This window comes from Lissotriton helveticus, chromosome 6, assembly GCF_964261635.1.
Source record: "Lissotriton helveticus chromosome 6, aLisHel1.1, whole genome shotgun sequence".
Lineage (NCBI taxonomy): Eukaryota > Metazoa > Chordata > Amphibia > Caudata > Salamandridae > Lissotriton > Lissotriton helveticus.
This window is the reverse complement of record NC_136067.1, coordinates 1,063,266,457-1,063,285,222: the sequence shown is the minus strand read 5'-3', so window position 1 is coordinate 1,063,285,222 and position 18,766 is coordinate 1,063,266,457. Positions and strand designations below refer to the sequence as shown.

The 18,766-nt window shown below is 43.7% G+C and overlaps 1 protein-coding gene across 3 annotated transcripts in view; it reads left to right on the top strand.

The window, feature by feature from the left end:
- The window catches only part of MAP3K4 (mitogen-activated protein kinase kinase kinase 4), a 502,654-nt gene that overhangs the window by 353,792 nt on the left and 130,096 nt on the right, over positions 1 to 18,766 (top strand). For all 3 annotated transcript variants that reach the window (XM_078648714.1, XM_078648713.1, XM_078648715.1), the window contains exons 13-14: positions 317 to 450; positions 7,879 to 7,957. In XM_078648714.1, coding sequence (XP_078504840.1) covers positions 317 to 450; positions 7,879 to 7,957 — 213 coding nt within the window. The remainder of the gene's footprint in view (positions 1 to 316; positions 451 to 7,878; positions 7,958 to 18,766) is intronic.

The following is an 18,766-nucleotide window of genomic DNA, read 5'->3' as shown; positions in this document are numbered from 1 at the left end:
CCAGCACCCCAAAGCACTATGCGTTGTAATGGACTGCGTTGTAATACTTGCGTTGTAAAGGCATGCGATGTAAAAGCATGCGTTGTAATGTCATACATCCGTTTTATTCATGCAAAACTACTAGGTATTTTGTTTTCTCCTTCTAATACAAACAGCATACTGAGAATGATCTGCACCTTCTGTTGGCTGAAACCAAAGTACGTTTGACATTTCAGCACTCAGACCAAGGTTATTAGCCTGTTACTTATCCTGTGGATGGTGTTGGTTGTGCATTTTTGTTTTCATTATTCTAACACTTACATTGGCTTTCTTTCAGTATCACAAGGAAGCTGTTCGTCTGATGTCTGGAGAATTTCGCCAGAAAATTGGAGACAAATATATTAGTTTTGCCCGAAAATGGATGAATTATGTGCTTACAAAGTGTGAGAGTGGCCGAGGTACCAGACCCAGGTAATAAGACATAGTTACCCCCAGGAAAAATAGCGTCTGAATAGCTGAGCCTGAGGAAAATATGTTGAATGTCAAACTTTGCAAGGGCTGTATTTCTATTGCACCAAAGAGATGTGTGGGACACTATGCAAGGGCAGTTTTACATTTGTTCTTTTTAACTTTTATTTTGTAACTTAACTGTCATGTATCTCTGTTGACCGCAACTAATAAAGGTTTAAAAAAAAAAAAAAAAAAACTTTTATTTTGTAACTTCATTTCAAACACTTGGCTTGCTGCTCGTTAAATAACTTCTTGAGCCATAACATTTTATATTGTAATGTATTGTATTGTAATGGCATTTATATAGAGCTTACAAACCCTAGACGAGGCGTCAAAGCGCTTTTTCTGCGATTTCATGTGAAACGCAACAACAGTGCCATCTTTTTTATCTCTGTGTCTCATGATGCAAATGTATATAAAAGAGGTTTTCAAAAGTGGAGTCAGTCAGAAACCCAGTGCTTTCCCGACTCTAATTAGAGTGGGTTAAAATGTAAGTTTAGCAGGATGAGAGCACCGCCGGTTTACTGTGGTGCTCATCCTCCATCAAACTCTAAATGGCCCCCAAAATTTTAAGAATATCTATCTTGAATCGGGGATTATTATTGGTTTTAAAAGTAATGAGCTGCATCAAGGTGGTTCTCTCAAGAATTTTCCACAACTGACAAGGTACATCCCAACCTAGTTCATGGATTCTTTGGATGTGCTGCTTGCCAGTGAGAATTTGTTTGTCACAATTCCTGTAGAGTCTGCAGAGATCGTTCATCCCATCTGGAATTTCGTGGTGTAGGATACAGTACCCTTGGAGCAACCAAATCTTGCGTTTTGTGAATCTCAATGATGAAGGTTCAAGTGCTAATTAGTTCAGTAAGGAGCCATTGCAAGAGTTTTGCTTCATAATACTTGTTTTAGGTTTATTACCCTTTCTGCAATTCTGGATGGTGGATTAGAGGCCAGGTAAATTGTTCAGCGGAGTCGTTTGAATCACCACTCTGTGTGTACTGAAAGTCTGAGATCAAGATCCGAAGGGAGGCATATTCCACCTAGAAAGTCATTGGCTCTCATTATTCTCACCTAACCCAAAAAAACACAGTTCTTCAGGTATGGCTTATTTAACAGGATTATGTTTAAATGTTGCTGTCCCATTTCTTTGACATTAGTTTTTTAGAGCGAGCCTAGCAGCGCCATGTACAGCTTGCGAGGCATGCTGTATTCACTTCTACAGGATTTAGCCACGCCCTCACTGCAGATTGGTTAAAGGGTGTGTCCTTCAAAAAGTTTTTGTTTCAATGTTTTGTTTTTGGGTATATGTCCCACCTTCTCGTGTGTTACTCCTCCCCTGGAGTATTTGCCTGTTATGGTATCCTTTAGCTCATGGCTTTGTTCTTTGTGTTTGCGCACTCTTTGCAGCTTGTAAGTCGGCTTTTGAAACATGGCAGCCAACTGCCTTTCTTTTTTATTTATTTACTTCTGCAGCATACGCAGCATGCTGACATGTGAAACTAAAAAGCGGCATGCCGCAAATGCTACATAAGTAAATAAATAGAAAAGAAAGGCGGGCGGCTGCTATGTTTAAAGCTAAAACCAACGTACAAGCTGAAAACATTGCCGGCTTTGCAGCTTGTACTTTGGCTTTAGCTTTAAACATGGCGGCCGCCCACCTCCCATTTCTATTTGTTTAGTTTCATTGGCAGCACACCGCGCATGCATGGGTGTTCTCTTAACTTTTCTTTGCTGCAGTACTCGGTGCCATTGGTCACTTTTGCAGACCATCAATTACGTTATTATGGCCATCACTTGAGGTGCTTGCATCAGTGTGCTTCTTCATTCTATGCTTGCTCAGTTGCTCACCGCCTTCCTCAGACCTAAAAAACCCAATTTTGTCACAGCTGTAGGCATTTTTGGTACATTACTAATATCATTCTTTTAATCGCCTGCCTGTGACGTACATCTTCCATCTGCCCTAAAGCAGATGTGTGCTTTTATGACACAATTTTGCAAGTGGCAAGAAAGATTTGACGAGAAATTACAGCCCACTGGGCAGATCTGGCGGTCACAGAATGTTCCTTCTGCCAAATAAAGCAGAGGAGTGAGAATTTAAGTTAAATAACATTGCTTACAGAGTTTATATTTTATTCGAAGACTGTCACAATAAAATGGTAGAAAATTATGTATTGGAATCCGGATGTGATGCATTCAGTGCATGAAGAGCCTAAACATAAATAAAAAACAATTATTTACAACTCCAAAAACTCAAACTTTCACAAAGGTGAGACCGATTGCATTGCAAATGCTTGTCTAACTAATATAGTTTTCCGAGTGGCATTAAAATGGCTATTTCTGTACTTGTGGATAGTCATTCTGTTCTAAAAGATTCATACTTCAGCGTTTTTTCCCCAGTGCTTCAAGGCACGTGATGTCCCATGTCGTCAGGCAAGGCACAGGAACATAGTTTGCAGACCAAGAGATACGTTCTTCAGAACTGACACATGTACTACTGTCAAGTCCCTGTATGTGCAGCTTTCTTCCACACCGGTCGTTTTGTTCATCTCATGAAGCATTTGGATAAGGCATTAGCTTTTGGACTGTACGTGGTCAGTCCTCCATGTGATGCATATTTTCCAACTTCCAACACACATTCCCTCCCCGACCTCAATGTTTTCTTTCATTTCCCTTACATTTGCCATTGATTGCCAGTTTCAATAAATGCCATTCGTTCAATACCCATTTTACCTACCTGACTTGCTTGTTTTGTGTTTGTAGCACACCTCTGGCGAGATTGTTAATTGTGTGATTCTGGCTTGCTTCCTTTTATGGGGTACTAAACCAGTTTTGCCAGTGGCCTTTCATTTTTGATTTTAAAAATCCTGCAGCAGATTCATGAGTACTAAAAAAGTAGAAGAGAAACAAAAGTTTCAGCTACGTGATCTTTAATTTTCATAGACCCCTAAACAGGGAGACATGTTCCCCCCCCCCCTGGACATTGCCTGTTCACAATCTAAAAGGTGTCCATCAAACAAGAAACTATGCAGGATTCACTGATAAAAACTGGGATGTGTTATACACTTAGGACAAGGGAGCTGTCAAGCTGTCATGCTGTCATCATGGTAAAGGAAGTTGTTCCATAAGGATAGTGCGAAAGTCTACCAGTCATGAAACCAGAATGTTTTTAAAGCTAAATCTTTCTGGAGCAAGTACCTCTGAGGAAACTTCAAATGCTAAGTCTTCAGTAGTGCTTTAAATGTGTCCCAGAGAACCCCTGTTCATGCCCTAAAGTGGCCATTGCCCTAGCATTGACTGATGCCAGTCCTTCTGGGGTCCATGCCATAGTTTTCTCTACGGCCTAGGGTTTCTAAACTAAGCTAATATTTAAACTGTTCACACCAGTGGCTGTCCTCCTATCATGACCGTCTCAACTTCATCACAAACACAAGACGAGAACTGAAAAGCATTACTGAGTAATTGGCCATTGGACCTATGATCTTGCTCTTTCAGATGTCTGCACTAGTCTTACGATTAGTGTACTACTGCTCTAGAGCAGTGGTTCCTAGACTGTGGTACGCGGACCCCCTCGGCCCGTGAGACCTTACCAGGGGATCCACAGGCAGCTGTTTTAAAAGGACTGCAAAGTTCCTTGTATAATCAACATTTTTCAGGTCACAATAAAAGTGCCAAGATAACTCCATTGATTAATGTACCTGCTGGAGAGAGACAGGAATTTTGTCTAGTGGCAGTTTTGATTCATCCAAGTTAGCGCAGATGGTTAATATGCCTGCTGCAAAAAACATGTACCATGCATTTTAAAAATACATATTTTATGTGCATAGCTCAGTGGGTTACTGCTTTTGTCACAGAGATTCTTTTGTTACTGTGCAGTTCATGAGTAACAATCGTAATCTAGCACAGTGAGCTATGTACTGCCATCAAAGAACTGCATGTTCTGAATCCAGAAAGTGTGCTTCTCCAGACCAAGCATTGAGATGAGAGGTACTAATAAACAAATGAAGTGCATGTGACAGAGGGGCTATGGAGAGATAAGTGGCACTTTTGGAGGGTGATAGTGAGGGAATCATTGAAGAGCCCGAACACAGATTGTTGTTTCCTGGTGCATAGTAAGGTTATCATTTACTATGCTTTAAAAGCTAATACAATTCAATGTGTAATGACAAATATGTTGTAGAATGCACCATTTCCCCCAATTATTTATTGGGGGAGAACCCCTCAAAGCTCCCAATGTAGTGGTCAGGCTCCCTCGCTGCACTTGGTGTGAACCGTATTGGGACTGCTATGGGTTTCCAGTCCGGCAGGAGCAGGAACCTTGTACTGCAAAATAAAACCAAACATTTAACAGTTAGTCGCCAACAGGAAGTACCAACCTTCCCATTAAGTTTTTTTTTAATTTCTGCTAATTTTTTTAATATAAAATCTTTATTAAGTTCGGTATTTGTTTGGTGTGCACACGTGTTTATTTTGTTGAATGACGGTTTAAATGTTTGAAATTTAAATTGTAAAAATTGCATGGGGGCCCCGGCTTCCGGTAGTGACTCTATGGGGGTCCTCAGGAGTCAAACCTTTGGAACCCACTGCCTTTGCAGACAGGACATATCTTGCCCAGAAACTGGATTTTGCAGTTGGCTCCCAGGTCAGAACTTAGGGGTCTCTGTTAGAAGTTTTTGTCAGGGGCATCCAACACTTAGATTGCATTCCTAATCAGGCATTGGGAGAGTGTCTGGCAAAGGATCTCTTGAATCCTTTAATAACTGGTAATATGTTTATTTCACACACTGGATGAAAGGGGAACCTTTGAATCTAGGTCTGTGGTGCTCTGCACTGGTCAGTGCGGATCCCTCTATTGAAATCATTCCTCTGAGTCACATATTGTTAAGGTGAAGCGGTCATCCATGTACTCTTCAAAATCTTTGTGTCCGTTTAGTGGCATTACTGATATTTGTTCTTAAACTGGATCCCTCTGCTGATGGAGGCCCTTATCAACTTAAGGCGAGATGAGACATCATTCTACTAAGAATCTTTCAACTAAGAGCTTAATCATCCTACCCTGCCTTCCATGGTTACGTTTTTAAACCTCGAGTGTAAGAATCTCACCTCCAGTAATTTAGGCCATTCAGACGATAACATCTTTTTTCTGTAGACTGCTAGAAGAATGGCCATGTGAGCTCAAAATAAAAATAAGTGGCTAGGGTTTGCCACTGGCTTTGGGGAAGGCTATAATTCTCCTGTCTTGTGCATTACATGATATGCTGTTGATGTTTTTCTCTCCCACGTGTTCAAGATTTCAGGTGGAGACCGATAGGGCATATCTTTCAATCAAATGGCCTACAGAAATTATTTTCCCTGCAAAACATCCTAGTAAAGCATGGTTTTCAGGATCTTGAGAATCCGTTCTGTCCAGTTCAGAGGCAACGCCTTTTATGGTATCTTTCAGTGTTAACTGATTAACGTTAGACTTGACTGATGACCGGAAAGGTTGTATTTTGGTTGTAGTTTCTTTTGCTTGCAGACCCTCCTTTCTGTGTCTTTGGATGTTCTATGAGTCAAGGTAGAGTGGGGCATTGGCTATGGAGGAATAAGAGTCACTGTAGCGAGTAACTCGTATATGTTGCAGTTATTTGACTCTTTGAATTGATGAACTGCTAAATTTGGTAATCTTTAATAAAACGTCCAAATCTATGTATGAGGTTTAAGTGCAACTGAAAGCCGGAGTTGAATCAGAAGTAGGCCTGAACAAACTGTAAATTATACTGCGGTAATTTACGGAATGTCACATTAAGCTTGTTATGTTAAATCTCTATATTACATACCTGAAGTAGTTGCGTCAGTCGCAATAAACATTTATTGTGAAATTTTGCCACTAAGAACAAAAGAGGTGTGGCTGTTGTTTGCTGTGCTTTTAACAAAAATTGACTCAACATATTTCGCGCTAAAATGTAGGACAGAGTAACAGATTTGCATTTTGTGTAATTTTGCCAAAATGTTGCGTAATTATTTTGCACTGCCCTAATCAGAACCTTGTAAACTGAATTACACAGTAGTAAATGTAAATGTAAATGTAAAGGAATTTATATAGCGCAAATCACCAAGCGGTCTCTAAGCGCTTGCTTAGGGAACCCGTCCTGGTATTCCCCTGTGAGATAACCCCGGCAGGGTATCTGCAAGGTGAAAGCCAGGCATCCCGCCGCGAGGGGCCGTTGTGGAGATTAAGCAAGCTATTGCCCAGAGTCGCAGAGTGTGAACCCGTGAATCGCGTAGGCACCGGAGCGAGAATTGTCGAGTCCATGGACATTTTAGGACTCAAGACCCCGCCGAGCCGGGAATTGAACCCTGGTCCCGGGCTGACCTCTGCTTCCAGGTCTGCCTCCTCTAACCAGTGAGCCACACTTCTTCTCCAGTGGTAGAACAAAGCAATCATCACAAAGCTATTTTTGAAAGAGGACTCCATGTTTCACACACACTTGCCTACTAGCTAATTAATATGGGAATTCAAAGGCAGGCGCAATTGTGCTAGTATTTTTGAATGACTTCTTCAAAACAATTTTTGTTCCGGATGCCCTTTTTTATGCATTAAAAACACAAAAGAAATACAGCCTTAAAGGGGTTAACCCATTTTTAGTCCGAATGGTCTCGAACAGCACAAAAGAAATACAGCCTTAAAGGGGTTAACCCATTTTTAGTCCGAATGGTCTCGAACGGCTATGTGTTGTTTCTCTTGTTTGATCCAACCTTGGTGTATTTTTATGTCATTTGAAAGGGCTGTCATAGGTCTGTCGATTCACTGTTCCGGTGATTTGGGGCAAAGGGGAAAATGACCTAATGTGCTTACTTTGTGTGTTGCAGGTTCTTGCATCATCCTGGTTGGTTTGCTCATTGTTTAACTGATGTTTACAAGCAGAGACCCTCTTTAACACACGCACTTATTTTTATGTTTATACACTCGTGTTACTCTACGCTGAAGTGTGTTACTTTGTGCACGTTTGTGTTACTATATCAACGGCGTGGTTTGAAATGTTACTTTTGATGCCATGCCATGGCATGCAGAGTGAAAGGCATATTTTAGAACTGCTAGTGTTAAGTATATTTGCCTGTCCCACTTAATTGATCCTCATTTTTGTGCTATAAAAACATGACTTTCCACTCTCTTGCTAGTGTTCCTTTGACTCAGGCATGCAAGAATTTTGACTCTTGACTTATTGGGTAGTGCACCGTATTGGAAACATTCAGGCACTCATTATTATTTGACAACCAGCCTGCGTTGCTTCTATCTTGTTGTTTATCAACAAAATTATTTGAAGTGCTTTTCCAGTTTGACATCAATGCCCCACTAGCACCTCACTGCATTTGGTTCAGATACTAAACATTTTTTTTTGTTTTTGGCAGGTGGGCGACACAAGGTTTTGATTATCTCCAAGCAATAGAACCAGCTTTCATTTCAGCTCTGCCCGAAGATGAGTTTTTGGTATGGAAATTATTTCTGTATTACCTCAGGGGTTTGTTCAGCATCAAGGCAAAGTGGCCAAATGTGCCAGGATATTTTTGTCTTAACATTTTTGTTGTATGCAATGAGTTTGCATTTGCCAGAAGGGATTTGTGTACCATATATTCTTTCCAGCCCTTTCCCACAAGCACACATTCAAACAATTAATTGTTGGTTTTTATTCATCATATACAGATTACAGTCTCATGAAACCTGCTCACTCTGGGTGTTGTGCTATAAAATGGCAGTTAATTTGTGTATAGGCGCTACACACATCGACCCCACAATATTAACTACCAGTACGCCTGCCAACTCACATGGTGCCGTCATGTAACAGATTGTGGTAGGGAAAATTGAAGCCAAAATATCGCTGATCACAATATTGTGACCATAATAGTGAGGGATAAAATATTGAAAAGGTAAGTGCACAGAGGGAGGTACGGGTATACTATTCTTAACTCTACATAACTTATATGTATGTGTGTTTGTATGCATATATATATATATATATATACACGCACACACATACACGCACACACACACACACACACACACACACACACACATACTATTCTTCAGTATTAGGGTGTCTTTCATAGATTCACATGCTTGAATAATTCCCCGTCGTCGAAGTGGGAGTCCCACGGTACATAAAGTAGTAGTAAAAATGCATATACATATATATATATATATATATATATATATATATATATATATATATATATAAATATACATATAAAACATATATATATATATATATATATATATATATATATATATATATATATATATATATATATATATATATATATATATATATATATATATATATATATATATATATATATATATATATTCAGAAAGAAAGTTTTAAAAGTACCATAGAACAATAGAGGCCCAAAGATGGAATTCACTTTAGTAACATATCTATGTCATTATAATAGTCCACATTCCAGCCAATCAGGCTGCAGCACCCTCTAGAATCTTCTCCTCAGAAGCTCAAGCCCTCAGATTTTCTACCGCACGTCGTGTGAAGGGAGCCTCCCTGAGCTCTGCTCAGTTTTCTTCTACTTCAGACCTTTCAACTTCTACAAAATGTCTTCTACTAAAAAATCTTTATTCAGACCATGTTCATCATGTGGGAAACTACGCCTGTTCCATGAGGACCCTCACAGCAAGTGCATTTATTGCCTGTACCCGGATCATGAGGTGAGGAACTGCAAGTTTTGCAGGACATTTTCTTCTAAGACTCTGAAAGATAGAGAGGCCCGTCTCCTTCTGTGGCTACAGAAGTTGAAGACTTTGGATAATCCTATGTCTGATATGGAGAGTGTGTCTTCCTACCATTCTAAGACCTCTCTTAAGCGTGGTTCAGAGACTGAGATGCCTTCTCCTTTCCTAAAAAGGAAGAAGTTTATGGACGCTCCAAAGTCCGTCTCCCCACGGGATCTGCTGGCCTCTACGCCTACGGGACCTGGTTCTCTGGCGTCGCAGTCCCAAGCTGTGCCCTCGTCGTCTAAAACGAGCGCCACGACGAGATCCGTCGACGCTGTGCCTACGATGACGACGACATGTTCTATGTCGACGACGACGTCCGCCTCATCGGCGACGCTCCAAGAGGTTCGACCCATCACTTCCGTTGTGAAGATTTCATCGACGGTGAAGAAGTCTGTCTCGTCGACGGCCTTGACTAAGAAGCACTCGTCGACGAAAGCTTCGTCGAAGCGTCCCTCGTTGACGGTACCATCCTCGTCGACGGTACCACCTTCGTCGACGGTACCTCCATCGTCGACGGTATCACCTTCGTCGACGGTGCCACCTTCGTCGATGGTTGCCTCGTCGACGTCAAGTTCTAGGTCGACGGCTACCTTCTCGTCGACAACACCGTCGACGGCGAAGAAAACCTCGTCAACGACGGCCGCATCGAAAGGAAAGACCCTGGCTCCGTCGACGCCTGGTCCTGCTTTGTCAAATCCCTCTATGGATGTTTCGACCACGAGCTCGTCGGCGGGTCACTATTCTCTAGCGACTGCAACTACCTTTACAGTGGTGACGGCTTCCATCGTCAAACGCCCGCTCCGCTGGATTTGAGTCCTCTTCCAGGTGATTCTCGTCCCCCAGTTCAATTATTTGCGTCTGCAGAGGAGGACTCTTCAGATGGTTCCTATGTTGATGACACTTTACATCCAGTCCTTCGGAACTCAATATAAAGTATCAGGACTATGAGGATGACGACAATGATGACAGGGGTTCACTCTTCCCCGTTCACGATGACCAGTTGGATGTTGACCATGAGGTTCCTGTGGCACAAATACCAGTGTCTTTGATATCGAACCTTCAACACATATTGGATGACTATAATCGCAGATTCCCACCTTCTGCACAAAATTCTCCCGCTCCACAGCCTCCAGCACAAGCGCCGGTACCTGTTGCTCAGCCAAGATCGCCAGTTCGTCCAGATCCTGATAATGATGATGATGTCCGCCAGGATACGGACCAGGACGACGGTGCAGTCCTTACAGATTGGGATAACTATTGGGCCCAGACGCCGTCTCATCCTCCGACATCTCCCCTGGCTTCTCCACCAGTGGACATTGGGAGTTTGCACAACCTGATGGTGCGTGCCGCAAAACGTTTTCACTTGCCTATGGAGGTCAAACAACAGGACTGCTTCCTTTATGACTTCAAGGATCAACCTTTGAAGCAAATTCATACCATCCCAATCATTGACTTCATTTGGCAGGAGGGGCTTAAACTTATGGAACGGCCTAATACCATCCCGGCCGTGCTTCCACGCCTTGGAAAAAAAATACAAGGCGCCTGCAGACTCACCGGCATGCCTTGTGTCTCAACCTAAGACTGACTCGGTCATTACGCAAGCTGCCCAGAAGAGGTTGCGTAACCCGGCGACTCTGTTGACTTCGCCACCGGATCAGGAGGGTCGCCGCCTGGATACCATTGGGAAGAAATTCACCACTATGGCTGCCACGACGGTCAGGGCGGCTAACTCCCTGGCCATCCTCGGACAATATGACCGTCAGATGTGGTCAGAGATCGCGGCTTTGGTTGCCCTACTTCCGGAATCCTCCAGGGCTGAAGCCCATAAGATTGTGCAGGAGGGGCAGAAGATCTCCTCGGAAATTATTGACTGTGCCGTTGACATTTCCTCTACGGGTTTCAGGCAGCTCGCAGGTGCTGCTGTCTTGAGGAGGCAAGGCTGGATCAAGGCAACGGCTTTTTGGCCTGAAGTACAGGCGAGGGTGCTCGACTTGCCTTTCGATGGGGAATCCCTCTTCGGCAAGTATGTGGACGACGCCTTAGAGTCCATCAAGAAGGACACAGACACTGCTCGTGCTCTGGGATCCCTCCAGTACCGGAAGCGGTCCTTGGGGGATCGTGGGGCACGTGGCAGAGGTACTTCCTCCAATTTTCGTGGCTCCTCCCAGTACCGTTCATATGGTGACAACAAACAGCGATACTCCTATCAGAACTAGATTAGGCAATCCGATTCCAGGCCTTATCGGAGAAAGAGCACCTACAGAGGAGGTGCTACCTCTTAAAAACAGTGACTTTCCCAAACTTGAGTGTTCTCCTGCTCTGAAAATTGGAGGTCGAATCTCCCAGCACTTCTGCAATTGGTCAAGATTAACTTAAATCGTTGGGTCTTGGATGTCATCTTAAAGGGCCACGCTTTCGAACACGCTTTCTATATGTGCTTTTCTAAACAGTATTTTGTTAGTGAGTAATGTGCAGTCAGTATTCTTGACCTTAATGTGCAGACACACAGCGGTCTCTCTGGCACATTCCCCACCCCAGTCATAAACGTGCAATGGTGAGTAGTGGATGCACTTTATCACTGAGCGCCTGTTTTTTTAGGTCTCGCCTAGGCAGCGTGTATGCGCTGCTCTAGGAGACGACCTTTAGAAATCGGTCAGCTCTTTTTCAAGCACACTCGTGCTTGTGGTGGCATCCACCTTGCGGGAGCGAGCAGCGGCGCACTGACCATCTGTTTTCAATTAGCCTGGCCGCACGACCCTCTCCTCGCTCCCGCAAGCACGAGTGCTTGAAAACAGCTTACCCTACCTCTCTCTCCTGCAGTCACGCGGGCCTCGCTTATCACCGGTGTCTGGGTCTTAAAATGTTTGTGGCATAACTGGCCCCTACCCCTCTTTGCAATTCCCTACTTGCCCCCACCCCTCTTTGCCAAGTCGCAGAGCAATAATAATGTAAAAGAGAAAAGCACAAACCACCCGGGGCTGCGAATGAACATAGCTGCCATCTTGAAGTGGTGAGCACTTATAATGTTGCCGGAATTACTATGAGAATTTAATATACAGCACAATACGTCCAGAAATTATGGAACAAAGTGAACCTTTTTCGCACTTCTCAGAGGGCACATGAGTGACAAAGATTGCATAAGATCGTAAAGCAACCTGTTTAAATTGTATTAAGCTCCTCTGCTTTTATTTAGTTCGATTGTGTTTTTAATATTTTTGGCATTTTTCATGTTTTTTTGGCATTAGTAGTCACTTTTGTTATCACAATAATTATGTTAACCTTCGAAGTACGAACTCACTGCAACTGTAAGCCCAATGAAAACGGTCCTATTTGTAGAGCGGCTGGTTTGTATGACCTTCCAATTGGAAGACGCGTTTCTGTTGTAAATGACACAAGCGTCTCACTATCCAATGGAAGCGTGCGATTCTATGGGTCGTGAGAGACTTTGTCCAATGTGAGTGTACGTCTGTTTTTGGGCAGGGCGGCAGTCACATGATCCCAGTGGTTGTCGCTGTGTCTCCTAACGGGTCTCATCATGGTAAGTGGGGTGTGACTGAAGGAAACTGGGTCTGGGGGCACTTGTGTCACGAGTTGGTCCCGCCTGCAGCCGGGGCTAATCGTTCAACACCAAGCTGTTTTTCTCTTACCCAAGCTTTTGCATGCATTTAACGCTGGCCTATCCCAGGAACCTTCACATGTCTCTCACAAACCATCACTGAGGAGGTACCCTGCATTTTACTTTTCCCCGCTGCAACGACCCAGCCATTTTGTCTCGAGCCCATTCTCTTACCCAACATTTTCTTCCTCCTATCATCCACCTGGCCAAATAGCTCCCTACCTATTCGTAGCGGTTGAGATAGCATATTATTAGGGCCCAAGAGGTTTATTAGAGGTACAGTAGCATTCTGCCTAAACCACTCATTCCCCCGAATCAGCTCTCTTTCTTCCCCAAGTACCCAGCTCTCTTCTGGTCTCTAATTCTCACTCAAACTCAGAATACGCGGTAATATTAACTTGATTTGAAGATTTGGCCCATACTCACATGGCCCCTGTGGTGACATAAGTTTTGCCTTGATATCACTGGATTAATAGTTTGTAGTTTCGAGAACCACCCCTGCCCATCCATTATTCATTAAAAAATCATTAAAAAAGGAGTGACCTCTAAGAGGACTTCAATTGGCAGCTGAGCGGCCACGAGGTCTGTTTCCTTTAATAGATGAATGTGGAGTGAATAATATGCTATATAACGTTTAACTGTTAAGCACTTTCCAAATTACATCTTGATGTTTTGTTTATCTGACTCATCTTGTACTTCTAGCAGCAGTTTTAAACTGATCAACTTGATTATTTGTATGGCATATGGATGATGTCTCTTATGCTTTACAGTGAATTTGGGATTACGATCACTATCGGCTTCATGAGCCCAAAAAATATTGTGAGGTGCTTTTAAAGTTGCCGCCCCAAAAATGTACGATGTAGATTTAGAACCACAAGCTCGTAATGTGCATAGCCTAGGGTTTGGTTGTCCACAAGAGTTGCATTTACACTTGACTGGTGGATACTTATGAGGGATTGCTTTGTGGAATAATTGGTGTTATAGGATAAAGAAGAATACTAAGTCCTTCCTTATGGGAGGCCGCACATCGTGATTTTGACACACACTTTTATGTACCCCTGAATAGGGTTCGTATTCTCGACATAGTAAACCGTAACGATGAGTTTTCTTTTCCTGCACAATGTCAGGTGAAACCTGTCACAAATCACCGAGGCATAAAGCACCCATCACCGTTTGCTTTCCTCTTAGTGGGGTATAATATAACATGTTAGCAAGTTATCCGCTGTTCCAAGTAGCTTAAATAGGAATGCAGTACAATTTGCACAGCCAGTAAATACTGAAATCTTCTCTGTTGGTGCTTAGTTGGTACAAAATGTGTAGCCCGGATGCCAAGCAATCTGCAACTGTCTAGGGATTAGTGTATAAGGGTTGGCAGTGGGATTACGGATTGTGAATAATAATACAATAACCTGTGTTTTTAGACATTCTGAGTTATTCCTTGGATTCAATAAAGCTAGGAAGCGGATGTTCCCCCTGTGAAAATGTGCGTAGTCGCAGCTTTTGCCCTTGCTTTCTGGGAAGCAATCTCTGGATGAAGTGTCTTCAGTGATGCGCAAGTGTGGCAGGTAGATTATCGCAATAATGTATCTGCTTCAGAAAATGGCCAGTATTTAAATGTGCACAGCGGAGTTAATTGCCTTATACTACGTGCCATTCTGATGCAGATCTGGGGTCTCCACTCCGTGGGGAGGCCCCACTGCGCCGCTGGTTGTAAAGAGGTTTTGATTTATTGTTCCCTTTCAGAGAGGGCCTTTTCATCCGAATGTGATGTCTCACTCAAAACCCAGGGGAGAGAAAAGCCAGGCTCTGGTGAATGGACTCCCAGAATACCCCAAACCACGGGCCTCCAGCTGCTTGCACTCGCCGCCTTGAAAGGGCGCGCTTTGTCTTAATTATACGGGAAGTGATGCATCTCCACGCAGGGGCACTTCCTTTTGACCGGAGACCGGGGCAGGCGCACTCTAGCAACCGGATCTCCCCTGCTCACTTTCCTGCAGATTTATGAAGGCCTTGCGCCGCCGGTGCGTCACTTTTTCCCATGTTAAAAATGACGCGGCGCAAGGCCTTCATAAATCTGCCCCCCTGTGTCTTTCCAGGGCTGATTAAAAGCCTTCTCAGCTAGCCCAAAAATTTACTGTCAGTTATGATCCTATTGATTTAGCAAGTCTAGACCCAAAAGGGTCTAGACTTGAAAACGTAATACAGGTTCTAATATCATAATAACACCGGAAATACTCAGAATACTTCATGTAGGCAGATTGGACTCATTTATGTGGTGTCCGTTACAATGCTTAGCATCCCTCAAGGGAGAGTTAATGAAAGATGAATGGAAATACGTTTGTGGGTTTAGAGAACTAGTTGCCTAAACATTCCTTGGTAGTTTATTGCCTTAAGTAAAAACTCAAAACGCTATATAGTTTATACATATGCTCTAATTACAATTTTATATAGGTTTAATTTGGCCTTGATGAACCAGAACCAGGTTACATTACCCATTTTTAGGCGCTGGGAGATTAAGTAATTTGTCGAAAATCACAGGATTTTGAGCAGGGAGTCGAGTCTGGTTCCCCAGGTTCAAGGCCAGTATCTCTAACCACTAGGCCACATCTGCCCTTCAGTAAGGGTATTTAATTTGACCCAGCAACGTTTTCCCTGCTATAATCTGCTATCGGGCATGTCTTTTAGGGGTAGCAGATGGTACTCCACTGTTTTTCCTTACACTGGCCTCTCGGCAGCAAATACAATTCTTGTTTAGGGACTTTTGGGTAGGACACTGGATCTACCCTGTGATGTCATCAAGGGTCAAAGAGTGCGTGGAGAGCCTTCCACTGTCCCTTGCATTATGTTACGTCGGCGCCCATGCCTGCATTTACTATTAAAGTCGTTTCTCCTTCATACACTGTTACAGACTTGTTTCCTATGTGGAATACCTCTAGCTCTATACTCGAGGATTTATTCAGGTCGGGCCCTCATAAAAATATTCAAAAACACACATGCTATCCAGTAAACATAAACCTTTCTCAAATGGCACGCTGGGAATACTCAGCACAGTTTTCAGTGCACCAAAAGTCACATGCGCTCATAACTGGATTTCAAAATATTTGTAACATGAGATGCTTGGTTACATATGCTGCAGCAGTGAGGTCATCTTGGCAATGTGTGTTTTGTCAGCTCATGATTTCTGGCTTGTGTGTTCAGTTACATGAAACGCTTTTAGAAAGTTCCAAATGTTTTGAGTTGAACGGACAAAATTGAGGAAGCGTTGTGGGGTTAGGTGTATGCTGTCTTTTCATGTTTTAGCCACTGCTGTATGTGCGTTTGTGTATGTTAGGGAGGTAGACGATGAATTCGTGCTGCATATTACATTGCATTCTCATTTGTTGAATTGTTTTAATTTTGGTTTGTTAGAACACTTGCTTCAATATAACTTAATCTGATAAAGTCAGATGCCCAAAGGAACAATAAAATAGTTCTATTGCACGCTGTCACACCGGAGAGCTGCATTCTTATTCAGTATTGGGGTATCTTTCATAGATTCACATGGCTGAATCATTCCCCGTCGTCGAGGCGGGAGTCCCACGGTAAAAATATATACAATAGCAGTGCCTAAAAATTTCTTGTAGTAGGCTGGAAAAGCCTAAAAGCCTAACTAGGCCTCAAAACTTAGCAGCCTATCTACATCATTATGTAAAAAGACCTGAAATAGTAGCCTCAGCCAATCAGCTGTCCTCACCCTCTAGAACCTTCCTAGCCCAGGCAGTTCTCCTCAGATTTTCACCGCACTTCGTGTGTAAGGGAGTCTCCCTGAGTGCCTACTCAGTTCTTTAGCTTTTTTGGCTTTTTCCTCAGAAAAATGTCTGAAAAGAAAGCTCTTTTCAAGGCTTGTGGTACCTGCTTTAAGAAGAGAGTCCATGTGGATGACCAGCACTCTGACTGCATTTATTGTCTGCACCCCTCACATGTTGTGAAGGACTGTAGAATTTGCCGTACCTTCCCTCAAAAAACAATTAGGGATAGAGAGGCAAGGGTTCTTTTGTGGTTGAAGTCTTCTTCCACTGATGATGAGGACAAGGCCTCTACCTCCAGCAAGAGAGCCAGATCCAAGGAAAGCTCTTCTCCTGAGAGGAAGAAGAAACAAAAATCCTCTCAAGAGAGCTTCAGAACCCTCAAAGAGTGCATCTTCTCCTCGGACGACAACTGTGAGTACAGCCCAGACAAAAACTGTTTCTCTGGTGTCTACTCCTACTACTACGTTGACTTCTACTTCTACAACTACTTCTACGGTCACCACTTCATCTATTACTTCACCTCTGATGTCTGTGAAAATATTGTCATCATCTGTGAAGACTTCGACGAAGAAAACTGTCCCGTCGTCGACGTCTCCGTCGACGACGGCTACATCTACCAAGTCATCGTCGTCGACGAAGGTCTCGTCGACAAAGGACGCGTCGACCAAGACACCGTCGACGGCCTCGTCGACGAAGGACTCGTCGACGAAGACTCCATCGACGGCCTCGTCGAAGGACTCGACGTCGAAGACACCATCGACGGCCTCGTCGACGAAGGACTCGTCGACGAAGGACTCATCGACGAAGGACTCGTCGACGAAGACACCATCGTCAGCCTCGTCGACGAAGGACTCGTCGACGAAGACTCCATCGACGGCCTCGTCGAAGAAGGACTCGACGTCGAAGACACCATCGACGGCCTCGTCGACGAAGGACTCGTCGACGAAGACACCATCGTCAGCCTCGTCGACGAAGGACTCGTCGACGAAGACACCATCGACGGCCTCGTCGACGAAGGACTCGTCGACGAAGACCCCGTCGACGGCGAAATCATTAGTTCTATCAGCGTCGACGGTTCCGTCGACGGACATTCCAATGACAGTGGCTTCGTCTTCATCGACGACAGCAGAGGCAGCTGCTCATCATTTACCCAGTGCTGCTCCTACGAAAATTCAGTTTACACATTTTCAAATGAAAACGTATCAGCGAGATTATTCCCATATTTCTCCACTTTTACCATCACATCTATTGGAGACATATGTGGAGGATGAGTCAGATGATGGTGAAGAGGATGAGGGTCCTTTTGGGGTTGCCCGTCACAATTGAATATTAAATGTCAAGAGGATGATGATGAGGATGATGACTATGGCCATTATGGGCAGGAGGATTTCTCGACACCATATCAATCACCCCATGCCAGACCTCAACAATCTGAGAATACTGCTCAATTGCCATCCACTTTAATTCAAGATTTACAAGCAATGTTGGCCGACTATCGCCAGAGGTTTCCTCTGACACCAATTGCACCTGTAGTGCCAGTAACTCCAGTTAACTTGCCAAGGCCTCCGTCGCCGAGAGCATCATTGTCTCCAAGACAGGATGCTGGTCCGGCGCCTCAGCATGACACGGATTCTTCTTCTCATGAGGACGATGATGGCAGAGAAGAGGGTGAATTGCCAGATACTACACCTGTAGATCCATGGGAGGATTATGTCATTCCCATGCCTTCACCGCCTGCACCCCGCCCTTCAGATTCTCCGCCTGAGGATATCGGCGGATTTCATAACATTATGCAACGTGCAGCAAATAGATTTGAGTTGACTGTCACAGTGGAACAATCTGACTGCTTTTTGCATGACTTTAAAGAGGGATATCGCAGAGTGACCAGAGCTATCCCCATTATTGAATACATATGGAAGGAAGGCCTCAACATTATGAAAACGCCTGCTTCCATTCCTGCCACGCATAGAGAAAAAGTATCGAGCACCATCGGATACTCCATCTTGCTAAATAGGTCATCCTCGGTGTGAGAAGTTGGCCGGATGTGCAGTGTTCACTATTCTAGTGATCACTATATATCAGTCCAAACAACCCTCATTGATGATTGGT